This window comes from Coffea arabica, chromosome 10c, assembly GCF_036785885.1.
Source record: "Coffea arabica cultivar ET-39 chromosome 10c, Coffea Arabica ET-39 HiFi, whole genome shotgun sequence".
Classification (NCBI taxonomy): Eukaryota; Viridiplantae; Streptophyta; class Magnoliopsida; order Gentianales; family Rubiaceae; genus Coffea; species Coffea arabica.
The window spans coordinates 46,486,731-46,504,316 of record NC_092329.1 but is presented as its reverse complement, the minus strand read 5'-3'; the positions used below and the strand labels follow the sequence as shown (position 1 = coordinate 46,504,316).

At 37.1% G+C, this 17,586-nt stretch overlaps 1 protein-coding gene and 1 long non-coding RNA gene across 2 annotated transcripts; both read left to right on the top strand.

The window, feature by feature from the left end:
- Nucleotides 1–7,201: 7,201 nt before the first annotated feature.
- On the top strand, nucleotides 7,202–9,418 carry LOC140015666 (uncharacterized). Its single transcript, XR_011822300.1, has 2 exons — nucleotides 7,202–7,558; nucleotides 8,116–9,418. It is a non-coding gene; the product is annotated as an uncharacterized lncRNA (long non-coding RNA).
- Nucleotides 9,419–15,603: 6,185 nt separating this feature from the next.
- LOC113714127 (uncharacterized) lies at nucleotides 15,604–16,095 on the top strand. Its single transcript, XM_027237924.1, has one exon. It carries the CDS (start codon nucleotides 15,604–15,606, stop codon nucleotides 16,093–16,095), a length of 492 nt encoding a protein of 163 aa, XP_027093725.1.
- The last annotated feature ends 1,491 nt before the right edge of the window (nucleotides 16,096–17,586 follow it).

Here is a 17,586-nt window from a genome sequence, read left to right as displayed (position 1 = left end):
ACCTAAGCCCATCCTTTGTTTTGATTTCCTATATGAGAATACATGTCTTATGTTGAGTATCACCCTTTTGCTGTGTGCTGATGGGGGTGATTACATGACTTGAATTGAACCCCATTTGCTGTGTGCTGTTTGGGGTAAGTACTTTGTTGTGTACTTTGTTGAGAGATACCATCTATTGAGAGATCGGATATCTCAGGGCTTGGTTCCAACCCAGTTCCAAGGGTTAAACGAGCTATTCGAGCCAGTTGGGATTTGGTCGAAGATAGTTCCATGCTAAACTTGGGATTTAGTTCCTTGTTAAAGTTTTGACGAAAGCTAAGTTATTTTGTTTCGCTCGAGCTACTGTGTACTGTTGACTAGCCAGCGGAGGTTGATAAGGTGAACGGGGAAAGTTAAGTGGAGTCTACGGACCATGAGTACTTTGGTTGACGGAGTGTCAACAGGCGTTCAAGCTCGGAGAATTGAACTGACTTTGGAGCCACCCGTATCCTACCATTGTGATGTTACTTTTCTGTTATTGATGTGAATTACCCTGATTTACTTGTTTAATTATGTGAGTTTACATTTTTACCCCTGATTATTCACTAAGCATATACCTTACCCCTTTCCATTTGTTTTCCTTAGCAGGGGACCGACGCGGGGATCGCTCGCGAAGGTGTTTAGTGTTTTGATTATAGATGAGTTAAATTTGTACTTGTTATAAGTTGACTAGTAAGATGTATATAGTTGTCGTGGCGGTTGTAACTATCAGCTTTTCTAGGGTTTACTTTCTGGTACTCGTGATATGTAAATCCTGGAGAATTGGATGTAATATTTTAGATTTATCTTATAATTTGTTTGAGAACTGTAGTGAGTGAGTGAGTCCCGACGAGAGTTGGGCAGGCGACCTGCTGAACCCTGGGGTACGCCCTTGGGAGAGGTGGGGCCGTCACATAAATGCTATTTACTATTAGTATATACTACTAATATATTATTATATTATATAGGTAAATGCTATTAATAATAATTAGTAAATGGTATTATCATCATATCATGTACTTGTAATAATAATAATATATAATAATGTACAATATATTATTTTAGTATTTGTTAATTGTTATATGACTATAATAATACAAATATATAGTAATACATAACAATATAAGATAACTACTTATTATTTTATACATGAGTAACATGACTAGAATTGGATAATAATTAATACATATATGTATAATACTAAATATTAAATAATAAACATAATTAGTAATTAGAATTTAGATATTGGTAATTTGATACATCATTGATCATTCATGTTTGAATTATTGAATATTTGAATGCGTAATCTGTAATTTGCAAGTATTAGTGTGCTCTAAATTTATATTATATATTTAACATAAAAATTCATATTATCTATTCACTAATCTTAAAGCTTTAAGTATAGATAAGACAACTAAACAATGTAAGTGAATGTATGTGAATTGCAAATCAATGTATTAGTGTATTGACTTTCATAATAACATATGTAAGTAAATAAGTTTTATTTTGATTTGAAATAAATTATAAGTTTGTAACTAATATAACTTATCACTAATCATTGTAATTTGTAAGTTTGCAACTAATATTACTATTATTAATCATTGTAAATTATAAATTCATAAATTATCACTAATTATTGTATAGTCTAAGATTTATTCTAGTTTAAATTAATCACTTTTTATGTGTTCCTTAAATCATAGACTAAGGATTCTAGGTATAAGTGATCAAATAAATGCCAATTAAATTAAACCACAAAATGATTAGAACATAAGTAATGTGTTAAATTATGAATAAATTTGGGGATCAAATCAGTAATAATTTTTTAAAAATCAGTTTCTTTTTGATAGATGAATTCGGTCCCGAATTCATTACCGTTTTCGAATTTGAAATCGGTTGCGGAATGAATTCGGTTATGGCCAATTCGAAATTGAAAATGGTCTAAATTTCTATAGGTCGAATAACAGAATTCACCGAATTCATTGCATCGAATTACCTCTTTTGCATCGAATGCACACCCCTATGTACAACAACAAAAACTTTTGCAAAGTTTTGCTTTGATACCTGGGAAAAGTCACACGATTTCACTAGAAAATCTCAAAAGAAAAAAAAATTGTCCCGACTCCTATGGGGCACTCTAACCCAATATTACATTCAAGAAGTTAGAGGTCTTGTACCATGTCACTATAGTATATGCACATGCTGCCTAAACTTTTCCATCACCACTCAAATCTTCCTTCATCTCCATATATTTCTGGAGGGCTTGTCGAAGAAGGGAAAAAAGCGAAGAAGGATGCAAGTAAACTATGCGAGTTTGTGCAGTTTTTACTATGGAAAAGAGTAGTATATATAACAATGATCCTATAGAAAAGTCTGTTAAGAAATTGGCTTAATTTCTTTTACGCAAGTTTCTTGTTTGTGTAGAAGTAATTAGTTTCCTAATTGGTTTTAGTTACTTGAAGTAGTAGGCAAGAAATTTCCTATTTTATTTAGAATTAGAAGTTATTTCCTATTCTGTACAAGTCTAGGAATTAGTACTGGTTTCCTATTATTATTTATGTTTTAACCAAATAATGTTCTCTATAAATAAGTGGGCTGACATACTACACAAGGGAACACAAGAGCACACAAGGGTGACATGTAGCCTTATACATTGGGTGGTAAGAGAGGATTCTTGGGAGATGAGAGATGGTAAACAAGGGTTAGATTTGGATTCAAATTATATTCTTGTATAGGGTTTTTCTCTCATAATAAAGAATGAGTTTCTCTCCATGGACATAGATTCAATAGTGGAGTCAAACCACGTTAAATATTGTGTGTCGTTTATCTTTCATGCTTATGACTTGTTTGTCATTAAATTGTTATGTACTTGATATCTCAATAGTTGTTTATTCCGCCGTTGGATCCTAACAAGTGGTATCAGAGTTTGATTGCGAAACTGAGTTGCTCACAAGCACTTGGATCTGTGATGATCCCACCTGCCCCTAGGGCGTATCCAAGAGTTTGACGAACCTCCTGCCCAACTCTCGTGCAGGACTCACTACATGCACTACAATTAATTTGCAAAATAACCATTCAAACCTCTATATGAGCACTAGAGTTCTACAATTCAACCAATAATTCAAGGTTAATTACAAACCAAAAGTGAATGTAAGATACAACATCAAATATCTAAAATACGTTCTATGTACCCAAAGTACAAGTACAAGAGGATTATACATACTAGTTCACGCTTATTTGCTCCGGACCTCCACTCCTGTAAGGAAAACAAACTAAATGAACGAGTTAAAAGACCAGTGAGGTTCCCAAACAATCATTCAAGTTGTTAAATCACGGACATATTACCTTTAACAATAACCAATCAAGGAAAACATTTAGAGCATTCAAATAACAATAACACATTTAGTAGAAGGATACGTGCTCACTTGAAGCCATTCATTCATTTAGTCATTCAGTCTCTTCCTTAGACCCCTGACATTTGAAAATATTTGAAATTAAAAGCTCCAACAGTGATCATTTCATTCATTGCATTTCATTCATTGCATTTCATTCACTGACCAGTACTCCAGCTGATTTCGTGGTCATACTCGAGTATACCAAAATAGTGACCCAGGGTCACCAACCTATCCGACCAAGTCCGCTTTTGGCTTGAATAGGCTAGCGACAAAGTAACATTCCAATTCAGTTAATGCGATAAAGTATACATGGTTTACATTCATGCACAAGTAACATTCAATCATTTGATTATTGAAAATTCACATTCACTTAGATCGAGTGCGATAAAGTACACATTTGCCCATTCAAAATCCATTTAACAATCATTGGAAAACATTTAACACTCAAACACTCATTCACAAATATTCAACATAATCACTTATTGCACAAACATGCAAGGAACACTCACCACTTGATTACAATCGTTTCACTACCACCCTGGTTCGTCCTCTTGGACAGGCTCAAATCCTGTAGACATGTAATCCAACAAGAGTTTAGCCACTTAAAGCTAAGATGATGAGATATGAGATTCGAAATTTCACTTAGCAACCACAGAAACTATATGTTTAACCCTAATATTAGAAGATCAAAATAGCCATTGTTTCTTATTTAAATCAAGTTCTTATCATGCATGCTAAGGTTAACACATCACTAAGTTTTTCAAATTAAAATATACAGGATTTAACTAAAGAAAGTTAGGTTTAAAATCCAGAAAAGTTTTCTAAAGTTTTTCTAAGTCCCACTCAATCCATTTGACAAAATTCTTAGCTTTAGTGATATTCTTTGAAAAGGTATAACTTGAGTTCCTTAGGCCAAAAAATTACAAAACTTACATTGTTAGAAAATAGACTCGAAGCACTAACAGGCTTTAGAAGACATCTTCATGAAATTTAGCTCATACATTAGTCAAATTTTAGTTTAAAACTCACTGCTATCACAAGTGCAGAAACAGAATAGTCATGATTTTCAAGAAACTTTACAGATTTGCTGGTATTTATAGAAATTGAACTAAAATTTGAATTTGATACCGTTGGAAGCTCTATGAGTTTAGTTTCAAATGAAAGAAACGGAACTCAATTCCAACTTTCCTATATGAAGTTATAGCCAATTTTCCAAAACTGTATAGAGCTTGCTGCGAAAATTTTCAGATTTCTAACAACTTGAGAAAATGAAACTTTTCTTAACAAAATCTCACTCCCTTGGCTCAAATTCAACACACATATGAAGAGTAAGGTTTTAACAAATGTCTTGAGCAAAAGTATGTCAAAATCACCACAAAATGGAAACTCAAGCTCTCCCTTACTCAATCTACCAATCAAACAAACACTTTCCAGCAACTTGCCCCAAATTTCTGTATTTAAACCTCCAATTTTCAACCCTATTTCCATGGCAAATACACACTAAATCATGGTTAACACCTCACGAGGCATATGGCATAGATTCTTGGCAAAGACATCCATCACAATTCTACATACATATAAAGATTCAAGTAACTACATCAAGGCTGGAATTTTGCCTCTCAAATCTGAAATTTGCATACCAAGACTAAAAATCACATATCAAAACTTAAAATTTCATATAAAAAATAGAACATCTCTTATGAAAGCTGAAAATTCATGTCAAAGCTGAAAATTGAACATTAAAGCTGAAAATTGATCAAACCCTACCAAAACCATAAAACTACCATAAACATGCTTCCTTTAGCTTCAATCATGACAGATCTTGCATAAATCCAAAAAAACAAGTAAAAAGAGATGTTTTCTAAAAATTTACCTCAAAACTCCAAGATGACAAACAATTCAAGAGTTTTCTTCCTCCAAAACTCCATCAAAAGCTTCCCTTCAAGTTTACGTCAAGGTTCATTGGAGTGGATTAGGGTTGATTTTTGAATTTTTCACAAATCAAACAAGGAAATCGAGCTAAAATTGAAGTTTTTTCTCTCCTCTCTCTCTCTTAGGTTCGGCCAACAAGGAGAAAAAAATGAGGAGTTTTTGGCTAATTTTTGGAAGATAAACACAAGACTTCTCTTGGTCCAAGTCTTGGTCAAAACTTCATGGATGCGCGACATTTGTCAAGGCAAGGTTAATGCCTATCTCTTTGTCTTTTGATTTGTCTCTAATGGCTAATCTAACTTGTGTTCCTCCAATTCACTCTTAACTCTTCTAATCACATAATGTCTCTAGAACCATACCCATTCTCGTTCACCAAATATAGTGCGTATATCTCACTAGTCGGTCAAACTACCATAATATTTTACGAAACTTAACATGCACCAAATTATAAAAGGGAAAACAGAAATTCTTGATTTAACCTTTAAAATCACCATAAAATTAAGGCTAGTAAATAAATAAGTAAAGTAAGATAAAAGAAAATATAAATTAACTTTTTCAAAAATAAAAGAAAATATAAAATAAATTTTGGGTCCTCACACTCTCTCCCCCTTAAGAAAATTTCGTTCTTGAAATTCTAATCTTCATAGAATTCTAGAACGGGTTGTTGATCAGTAGCATATACCCTCGCTGGTACCCTAGATTGGTTTCCTCCTTCCTGGATCTGTCTCAGAGTAGTTCTATCTGTTTGCTGTACGTTCGACCCTCTTTGCTGCTTTCTCGGGCAGTTGTTAATTTGATGGTCAGCATTCCCACAAATCAAGCACTTTCGCCGCTTCACCCATCATTCATCCTCAGTGTGATTTGTCTTCCCATAGTATCCACAAGCCAAGCGAGGAGCCACTATTTGGCCTTATCGAGGAATTCCCTTGTTGCCCTTTTCCTACTTGATTTCCTCTTGTAGAACCTTCTTCTAGTGTTAATGTCAATGGTGGGTAAGGTGAAAGGTTCCCTCTTCTAACTTTGGTAGGTGATATGTTGTCTCTAGGTTCCTCAAACTTACTGCTTGGCGCACTCCTTTTCCATATTTGAAAAGATTTTACTTATGTCATCGCATTCTCGACCCTCTAGGTTTTCTCAAGGGATTCCGTAAATGTATTGATTTGAGTCGCCGCTAGAGCCTCCTGGATTTCTACATTCAATCCTTGTATGAACCATCTTACTCTCCTTTGCTCTGTAACCAATAGTTCAGGAGCAAATTTGGACAACTTAGTAAACTAAGTTTCATACTCAAATACAATTAAAACTCCCTGACGTAACCTGATAAAATCGCCTCCCTCTTCTCTTGGACTAGAGGTGGAAGGTATATTTCATTAAATTCTCTTGTAAGGTTAACCTAGGTCCCCACCATCTATTCTCTTTTCCACTTAGTCCTAATGACGTTTCACCATACCCGGACCAGTCCCTCAAATTAAAAGAAGGTAAAAGTCACCTGCCTTTCCTTCGTATAATGCAAGGGTGCAAAAATATTAATCATTGTTTCTTACTAGTTCTCAACTACTTCCGGGTCAGGCCCTCTAAAGAATTTTGGTGGGGACTGCAGACACCAAATTTTTATCAATTTTTAACGTTTTCTTGGATTTTTATCTATTTAATGAGCTATCTGTTTTCCTGTATTTTAATTTTATATATTTATTTTTCTCTTTCTCATTTAGTCGGTTTATTTTTAAGAAAAAGATAATATGAAAAGTCATGACCAAATTGACACATTTTAATCATTTCCCCTACCAAAACACTATTAATCCATTTTTACACTTAACCTCTATTCATCTTTCTTTTCATTTTGGGACAAAATTCATCATTTGACAAAAAACTAGTCTACTCATTTTCTTTGACTTCTCGCAAGACAAAAACCACCCCAACTCCCAACCACTCTCTCGGCTCTCTCAATCCTCCCTCTCATTCTTATCAACAACACACACCATCACAGAAGACACAACAAGGAAAACATCTCTCAGCCTTTCCCTCAAAAGACAAGAAGAGAAGACAAAAAAAAAAAAAGACTCTAACTTACCCCCTCAATCTCACTCACTCTCGCCCATTTTCTTTTCTCCCAACACACTCACTCACAACATCAAAAAAAAGGGGCAGCAACCGGTTGGATTGAAACTTGAAATTGCATCAAAAACTTCAGCCAAGGGAATACAACCTTCATTGAGGTATTTCTTTTTTTCTTTTTTCCAGCTTTTCTTTTTTCTTAATTAATTAGATTAAATGCATGTTTGGCTGCTTGTTTGTCGCTTTATTTCGCTGGTTTTGTTATTGTTATGTTGTGGAAGATTTGGGGTTTAGCTACAAGCAAGATTAGGCAAAAGGAAATAAATTTTGAGTATGCATGCCAAGTGTTTGAAAAAATGTTCAAATGGAAAAACGAATTAAAAAGCTGAATATAGTGCATGTTTTTTGGTTAAAATAGATGACCATTAGCTAGTATAGGTCCAAAAATATTTGGTTATCCAAAGTTTTTGAAGTTTTGAGCCTTAAAAGCATGTGAACAATTTTTCTTTATTTCTGAACTGTTTTACTTTAATTCTGTCATATTGTTGTTGCTTTTTATTGATTTCAACTTATAGTTATGTTGTAAAAATCATAAGAAGTGTATTGGTATAAATTTTATGATTTTTGGCGAAGGTTATAATGATTTCAAAAAATAAAAACTAGGATGTTTTGTGGCATTTTCACCATTTTTGATCCTTTTTTTTTTGTAAAAATCAAGTCCAAAAACGGATTCTACATGAAAAATAGAGTGGGGGTGTATTTTGGTAATTTTTGCGACCGAAGAGGTTGCCGGTGACCAGCAGACGGCGGACCATCATGGCCACCAGCTGAGGAAGTTTCAACTTCACCATAGAGAAAGAAGAAACAGAGGGGGAAGAAGAAAAGAAAAAAAAAAGAAGGAAAATGAAGAAAAAAATGATTGGGCTAATTTTTAATTTTTGATGGGCTTCTCACTTTAATTTCGGTTGGGCTAGAGTCTTTTTGTTTGGGCTTTTCATCCGGGCTTGTATTTAATTTTCATAAAAACAGCCCACATTTTTCTTTCAGGCCGGAGCAAGCAAATAAAAATAAATGACCCAAAGTGCTTTTCTTACAAAAATCAAAAAAATAAATTTTGCACTTTAGCCCCTAATCTTTGGGGTAGTTTTATTGTGGCCCATAAATTTTGGATTTATTTCACTTTGGTGCTTAATTTAATTGTAATTTGGTTCCTGAACTTTATCTTTTATTTAATTTGGACCCCTAAACTTTTAAAAAATATATTTTTGACCCTAAAAATTTTTATTTTTGCAATTTAGTTCCTAGTGAATTTTGACTCTCCTTATTATAATTGTTTCTTTTCTTTAATAGCTAATTATGTTACTTTTGAATGTATTCAACTTGTAATTTTTAGTTGTCCTTAAGTTTCTTTATGTTTGACATATTCATGTGAATTTAGTACTTTTTCTATTATTATTATTTTCAATTAAATTGGTACCATGATATTTTTGTTCATTTTGAGTATAAATAAGGAAATTTGACTCCATTTAGTTACCACTTCAAAAGGGAGGTACCCCTATTATTATTTAAATGTCAATTACGTGCTCTTGTGTGCTCCTACGTGCTCCTATGTGTTTATATTTTTTTATATGATTTATTATTTATTTGATTCAAATGTTCATTCAAATTTTCTTATATTTGTTTAGTTAATTTTTATAATTATTTGGAAGGTATTTAAATACCCTAAGATGTAATAGATAGGTAATATTTTTGAAAATTGTACTTAGATAGACAAATATAATAAATAAGATAGACAGATTTATTTTATTATAATTTCCCATTTTAGATTGTAATTAGAGCCCCTATTGTAATAGATAGGATAGATATGTTTCTTTTATTATATATCCCATTTTTAGAATATAGTTAGACTTCCCACTGTAATAGGTAGGTTTTGTGTGTTTGCATGACTTATGTATTATGTGCTTTATCCAATTTTCTTAAGATTTTAGTATTTAGATATTATGCTTATGTGTTACGTGCTACGTAGTCTTATGTGTTTATTTGTTTTAATTTATACTTTATTTGTTTTACTATATATTAAAAATGCATGATGTCACCACACTAGTTCAATGCTAGTTGTGGCTTCTCCCTTCACTTATTTACTAGTCCAACGCCAGTAAGGACTTCTAGAAATGAGTTAGTCCAACGCTAGACCCTTAGATCATTCATGTGCTAGATTCATCTTTTGCGTGACATTCATTATATTTTCATACATATATTTTTAGGATTTTTTCTCATTTGCATGATATTTCCTATTATATTATCCTCTACCATCTACCCTCTATATGTGTTAATTATATCATTTATGATTGCATCTCATTAAATTGCAAAATAAGTTAATTCATTTGCTTGTCTAGATTAGGAGAATTACTTTTTGAACATGGGAAATGGGTGATTATAATTTTTTAGTTCAAATATCTTGTTAATCCCTACATAAGAAAATTATGCGACGAGTTTTTTGCCTCCTGTACCTATTATTTTGCATCCCTATTCTTTTGCCACTTATACCTAAATATATAATTTAATTTTCCTTTCTTTTCTTTAAATTTCATTTATGCATGCTTATGACCCCTTTCAAGGGATTATTTTGGCCTTCGCAATTAATGCGATTGATATCAATTAAACCCTTGAATGGATATTTTGTCCCTTTCAACATTTTTTATAAATTTAGATTTGCATTCATGTAGAAAACTTCCAAATGTGATAAATTTAAGAGTTAGATCAAGAAAATTTTTACTAAACCTTGCAACTAGTTTAGACTAGGTTGAAAGGGTTCTTTAGATTTGAGTTGATCAAACCTTTGCCTTCCCTTTCTTCAATCGTGATTCCCGAACTCATTTTTCTCTTATTTTTTAAAGACATGGAGTTGTCAAAAATGGTTTATATATTTTTTGTTAAAAATATTGTTAACTGACTTGATACACCTAAATTCAATACCAAGTGATGATTCATATTTTTCTTAGAAAACCCTTTTTAGACTAAATTTTGGATCCAAACTGTCGCATTTTTTAAAGTCCCATTTTAGCCCATTTTTTTTGCTTATTTTTAAATAAAAATCACATCCTTTGTAAATACGATTTTCATCACAAAAATGGCGCGCGACAACTTGGCGACTCCACTGGGGATGCTAGAGAGTCCAAACATTTGGTTTAGTTATCTTTTCTCTTTCTAACTCTTTCACTTATCATATTTGGATGTCTTAGGTTGCATTTTTCTTTTTTGGAAGGTTTTGCATTTCACATTTGTATTTGTTCCTCGTTTCTCATGTATGTGATGAATGGTTTGTCTATTTACTTTTGTTTATTTACTTATATTTACTTATTCGTATCGCGCTTTGCATTTGGAGATGGGGAGCGATATTACCCTAGAACGTTCATGCATGTTTAATGGTGTTACTCCCTCTTCTCAAAGGAGCACTTCATACATGCATATGTTATTCCTTTTAATCCTTTATCTTATTTTCTTTTAGTGGTTGTCACACCACTCCTCTCTATTAAAATTAGGATCGATCCACTTGGACATGTGGCAGTAGCACGACGTGCACGTAGCAATGTCTGGGGGATCACTCGAGCCACCGATTAAGGGTTTTGGGATTGATGACCATTCGCCCTTTTTGTCTGAAGGATTGGGAACTTGAAACCTTATCGAGTCTAGATGTATTAGTGAGGCCAATACCATGTGATGAGGAGGTCGAGGGTGCTATTCAAGTGGAGCAAGTGAAGGTACCGTTGGGGCCTATGACCCGTGCTCGTGCGATGAGGTTAAGTGAAGCACTACAAACATTGGTTCGCACGGCCCGAGAGTCTAATGGAGAGCCTAAGGCCATTGAAGGCCTTAACGAAGCTAGAGAGGTTATCTTCCTCGAGGCCATCCCTGAGGATTAGTGTGAGATTCGGTCAAGGGCCCATGGCCCATTAGTAGTCTTAGTAAAATATAATAAAGAGGTTCCAACTAGCTGTGGTTTGGACCCTAGTCGTTGTTTAGTTCGTGGGCCAATATTCTGGGCCATGTGAGCCTCATTAGCAAGTAACTTGGCCCATTAGTCTTTTCATTTGTCTATTTAAGTTAGCCTTTAGGGTTGTAAGAGACACCTTTTGATGATTAATAAAATTACATTGAGAGTTCTCTCAAGTTTCATTGAAGCACCTTGAATATCTTAGATTTATATCTTAGGTATTCAATTGACTTATCAATCTAGGACCGCGCTAGATTGTGGCGTCTTCTGCAAATACCGAGATTTGTTGACCACGTGATCATTTGGTTTAGGTGATCCGCTGCGTTCATCGTCTTCAACGTGAGTCTCTACCTTCTAGATCCAAGCCTTTCTGTACGAGTTGCATCACACGGTTGGTACCGTCGTATCAGCTGGCATCAGAGTTAGTTGAAGGTATCACGTATATCCCTTTTTCCTTTGAGTCGTTTGCCTTCTTTTGGTGTCGTTTGCTGTTCTTGTTGGAGTAAAAAAAAAATCTGTTCAAGTGTCTCTAATCAGTCCAAGCTTTGTCGCATTTGTTTTGTCTTGTTGTCGAGTCGAAATTTCTATTTTTGTTGCTCCATTAGCTGTGTCGTTGCTCTTGCTGGTGTTGTGTCAATATCGGTCCGTGATTGTCTTCAATCTGTCAGCGTGTGTTTCCCTTGTCTTGTGTGTTCTTGTTGCCAATCTGTCGTGTTGTGTGTTGCTGGCCGACCGTTCCAGCCTGAGTTCTTCGTGATTCGGTGTCTATATTATTGTCTTTGGGGATTGGTCAGTCGTGTCTTGCTCAAAAAAAAAAACAAAAGAAAGGGAAAGCTAGTTGCGGCGGTTAGGGTTTCCTCCCTCTTGTTGCATCTAGTGTTGCCGTGAGTAGTAGCCTGTCCAGGTTGCGATCTCCATTATTTGCTATTAGTTGTGGTCTATCCGGGTTAGCAGTTGTGAGTTTGAGTCGTGTGCGCAACCTAGCAAAGTCAGAAAAAAAAAAAGAAGAAAAAAGGAACGGCTGCCATACCTGTGTTTCCCTTGCTGTCCGAAATTTTTCTTGTAATCCGTGAGTTGTGGACTGTTTTGGGTGTAAACCCGTTAATTAGGAAGTTGAAATCATCGTGATAGTCGTGAGTTTGGAAACAACCCAGGGGTATTTGGTGTAAATTAGCAAGTGCATGAAATCTGAGTTGTCCTTTGACAAGTGAAATCTGAGTTGCATGAAATCTGATTACTTGTTTTTGTCGGCCATACAAAAATATTTCCCTTAGCTGAAGCTGTTTTGTATGAAATCTGATTGCTTGCTTTTGTCAGCCATACACAAATTAAAAAGCGGCCAGCCAAGTCCCAAACGAAGAGCACTCTAGCTGACCATTATTTCACCTTGTTGTTTTTTTAAAAAAAAAAAAAAAAAGACAGCAAGCAACATAATTGTTTCGGCCAAGCCAAGTTCCAGAAATTTTATTGCCAACCAATTGAAGTGCTACATAGTGGTCCAACCTATAAAACAAAAGCCAAAACAAACATAACATTCTAAAGTTTTGGTCCACAACTTCTTGAAAATTCTTGACTGCTTTGAGCCTTGGGAATTTGAGTCACTCTTCTAGCAAAAAAAAAACTTCTTGTACTCCCTTGCGGTGGTAAAGGGTTTTCGTGGTTTTGGAGTAAATTTTTTGGGCATATCTTGAGTAACCCGTTGGGGGGGAGCCAGAGAAGGGTTAGTTGCACCATCTTGGTTGACTATAACTCGTTATTCTTGTCTTGATCCTAGCCAAAATTGCCAAATTGCCTTGACCAGAATTTGCGAGCTTGTTTGCGGTTTGTGGGGAATTAAAGTGCACGGCCATTAGGGTATTTAATAGCCTAGGCTAGCTGTGCCTTTCATTGGGGTTTTTTCCAAACCAAATTGGCTTCCTATCCTTGAGGTTTCCTAACTGTGAAAGTTTCCAAAAACTCAATCTCCTAAATTTTCTCCTTACTTGTCTCACCACTTCCTACATTATAGCCGTCCCTTGTTCCTACTTTTTAGGGATTATTCTACTACATTTTAGCAACATTTCTTCCTACCTTTTCACCTCCATTCCAGCCGCCATTCTTAGCCTGCTTTTTAGGAAAACTTCTTCCTACATTTTAGCCCTACTTACTCCTACATTTTAGGAGTTTCCTTAGCCTTTTCTTTCTTTTTCTTTTCGGCGACTGTCCTTAGCTAACCACCACCATTCCAGGCCTTTAGAAAGGCCGTCCAGACCTACTAAACAAGCCGGGCAGTTTCCGTTTCTTAAAAAAAAAAAGAGAAAAAAGAGTATTTTTAGGTCGAGTCATTTTCTTCAATTCCTTTTCGTGTCTTTGTCTTCTTTGTTTCCTTTCATTGAGTCGTGCCATTTCATTGTCGCTCGAGTCAATCATTCCATTATTCTCTATTCCATTGAGGATTGCACATTCTCGTGTTCCAAAATTTGAAGTTGATTCTTTGCCTGGGAGGATTTCTAATTTCTTCAAGGTCAGCTATCAAGAGGTTTTGAAAGCATTGGTAAGATTGTTCGAGTGCCCTTTGAGTGACATACACGAGAGCTGAGCATATACACGTGAGGGAGTGAGTGAGGCAACCATATCTATACTTGCTTTGCTACTAACTTTTTACAGGTTTCGTACATCATGTCGGAGGAGAGCAACGCATCCAAATTTGACTCCAAATTGCGCAACCAAGCAATGATAGGGGAGTTCCAACGCATGCTTCAGGAGTCCATGGTGTCCCTACACCAACGGATGGACCGCTTAGAACTTTCTCAAGCTCGGTCCAATGCTGCCCATCAAGATGCGCCACCTCGCGAGGAGTTAGCGTCTAATAGCGAGGAAGATGACTTCATCCGTCGGTCCAAGCAGGACTATTGGAGAACCGATGACGGATTAAAGAGAGTCAAGATCAAGATTTCCTCATTCCAAGGCAAGTCTAATCCGGAGGCTTACCTAGAATGGGAGCAGCGAATCGAGATGGTGTTCGAGTGCCAGGACTACACAGATGAACAAAAAGTCAAACTGGCAACCCTCGAATTCACCGCTTACGCTATTGTCTGGTGAGAGCAGGAGCGCACTAGCAGGCGCTGCAATAGAGAACGGCAAATTAGTACATGGGAGGAGTTACGAACCACTATGCGAAAACGGTTCGTACCTAGCCATTACTACCGTGACGTATACCAGAGGCTCCAGACATTAGTCCAAGGAAGCCGTAGTGTGGAGGACTACTTCAAAGAAATGGAGATCACCATGCTCCGAGCAGACATTGTGGAGGATAGAAAGGCTACCATGGCGAGATTCCTTAACAGTTTGAGACCTGAGATCGCCGAATTGGTGGAGTTGCAAAACTACATGGATATGCCTGAATTGATCGACAAAGCATCCAAGATCGAGAGGAGACTTAAGAGGAGGGGTAACCCTCGTAACCCTAACTTCTCGGCCATGCCTGTGTGGAGGGGCAACCCGACCTTCGAGCGGGAACGGCCTAATCCAGGGGTGTCCAAATTTACCCCTAAAATCGAGCCACCCAAGCAGACCCCAAAGACAACTCCAAGGCCTTCATTCGACTCCTCCAAGCCACACAGCCGCGACAAGTGCTTCAAATGCCAAGGATTTGGGCACATTGCTTCTCAATGTCCCAATAGACGCACTATGATTGTCCTACCTAGCGAAGATGTCATATCTGACGACGAGGACGAGTTCGCTGACATGCCTCCATTGACTGAAGAAAGTGAAAATTCCGAGGTAGAGGTTGAGGCTACTACTGAGCAAGTGGGTGTTGCTCTAGTAGCCCGTCGGACTCTTGCAACGCAAGTCAAGAAGGTGGATGAGGCCCAACGTGACAACATATTCTACACGCGATGTAACGTCAAGGGAAGAGTATGTAGTCTCATCATTGATGCGGGTAGTTGTACTAACGTGGCAAGTACTCTTATGGTGGATCATCTTTCCTTGCCCACGTTGAGGCACCCTAGCCCATATCGCTTGCAATGGCTCAATGAGAGTGGCGATATCAAAGTTACCAAGCAAGTGGTGGTGCCTTTCCAGATTGGGAAGTATGAGGATGAGGTCCTTTGCGACGTCGTTCCCATGCAAGTTTCTCACATTTTGTTGGGACGGCCATGACAATATGACAAGAAGACTACCCATGATGGCTTTACCAACAAGTACTCCTTCTTGCACCACAATAAGAAGATGACACTTGTTCCTCTCACACCTCAGCAGGTGCATGAAAACCAATTGCGTTTGCAACAGGAGCATGAACGAGAGGTGGCTAAAAGGTCACCCAATTCTCAGGCAATCATTAGAGCACCGACCGAGAGGACATCCAACCCTGGTACATCTGGTCGATTGGACAAACGCCCTAACTTGCTTGCAAAGAACAGGGAAATTTGCAAATTACTTTTGTCCAAACAAGTTGTTTATATCTTATATTGCAAAGAAGTGATTTTACTTTCCCATGAAGCACTCAATGACTTACCTCCTGAAATCTCCTCTTTATTACAAGAATTTGAGGACGTTTTACCAGATGAGATCCCCAGTAGTCTGCCACCACTTAGAGGGATCGAGCACCAGATCGACTTCATTCCTGGAACATCCTTACCTAACAGACCGGCCTACAAGATGGGCCCTGAGGAGACTAAGGAGATCCAACGGCAAGTAGATGAGCTCTTAGAGAGAGGTTAGGCTCGAGAGAGCATGAGCTCATGTGCAGTTCCAGTCATACTGGTCCCAAAGAAAGAAGGCACTTGGAGGATGTGTGTAGACTGCCGCGCCGTCAATGCTATCACAGTTAAGTATCGTCACCCTATACCTCGTTTAGATGTTATGCTTGACGAATTGTATGGTGCAGTCATTTTCACCAAGATTGATCTTAAGAGTGGCTACTATCAAATTCGAATGAAAGAAGGGGACGAGTGGAAGACAGCCTTCAAGACTAAGTATGGCCTGTATGAGTAGTTAGTTATGCCCTTTGGTTTGACTAACGCTCCTAGTACATTTATGCGTTTTATGAATCATGTGCTTCGCCCGTTCTTAGGTAAATTTGTTGTTATTTATTTTGACGACATTTTGATATACAGCAAGAGTGCTGAGGAACATGTAGCACATGTACGAGCTGTTCTTGATGTTTTGCGCAGGGAGAGGTTATTCGCTAATCTTGACAAATGTACTTTCTGCACTAATAAGCTTGTTTTTCTTGATTATAAGGTTAGTGCACAGGGCATTAAAGTGGACGAGAGCAAAATCCAGGCCATCAATGAGTGGCCCGTGCCCAAGACCATGAGTGAAGTTCGGAGTTTTCACGGCCTTACAGGCTTCTATCGCCGGTTCGTGAAGGATTTCAGTACTATAGCTGCCCCTCTTACCGCCATTATCAAGAAGGATGTGAAGTTCAAGTGGGGGAAAGCTCAGGAGAAGGCGTTCCAACTCCTTAAACATAAGCTCACACATGCACCCTTATTGTCCTTACCTAGTTTTGATAAAACTTTTAAGGTTGAGTGTGATGCTTCTGATGTAGGAATTAGAGCCGTATTGATCCAAGAGGGGAAGACCAATCGCATATTTTAGTGAGAAATTGAACGGTGCTGCCTTGAACTACTCCACCTACGATAAGGAGTTTTATACTTTGATTCGTGCACTGGAAACATGGCAACATTATCTGTGGCCTAAGGAATTTGTCATCCACACTGACCACGAGGCTCTAAAGCATCTCAAGTCTCAACACAAGTTGAGTAAGAGACACGTCCGGTGGGTCAATTTTGTGGAGTCCTTTCCTTATGTGATCAAGTACAAAGCGGGCAAGATCAGTGTCATTGCCGATGCACTGTCCAGGAGGTATGCCTTGATTGCTCTACTTGACACTAAACTCCTTGGATTTGATCTTATCAAAGAACTTTATGATACCGACTTTGATTTCTCTGATATATACAAGTCTTGTGCTAAGTCGGGTCAAGGTAAGTTCTTTATTCATGATGGATTTTTGTATTGTAATGATAAATTGTGCATTCCGTCATGCTCTGTTCGTGAGTTACTAACCCGTGAGGCTCACGGAGGTGGTTTGATAGGACACTTTGGTGTCATCAAGACTTTGAGTACTTTACAGGAGTATTTCTATTGGCCACGCATGAGGCGGGATGTGGAACGAGTGGTGTCACGCTCCATCACCTGTCACCGTGC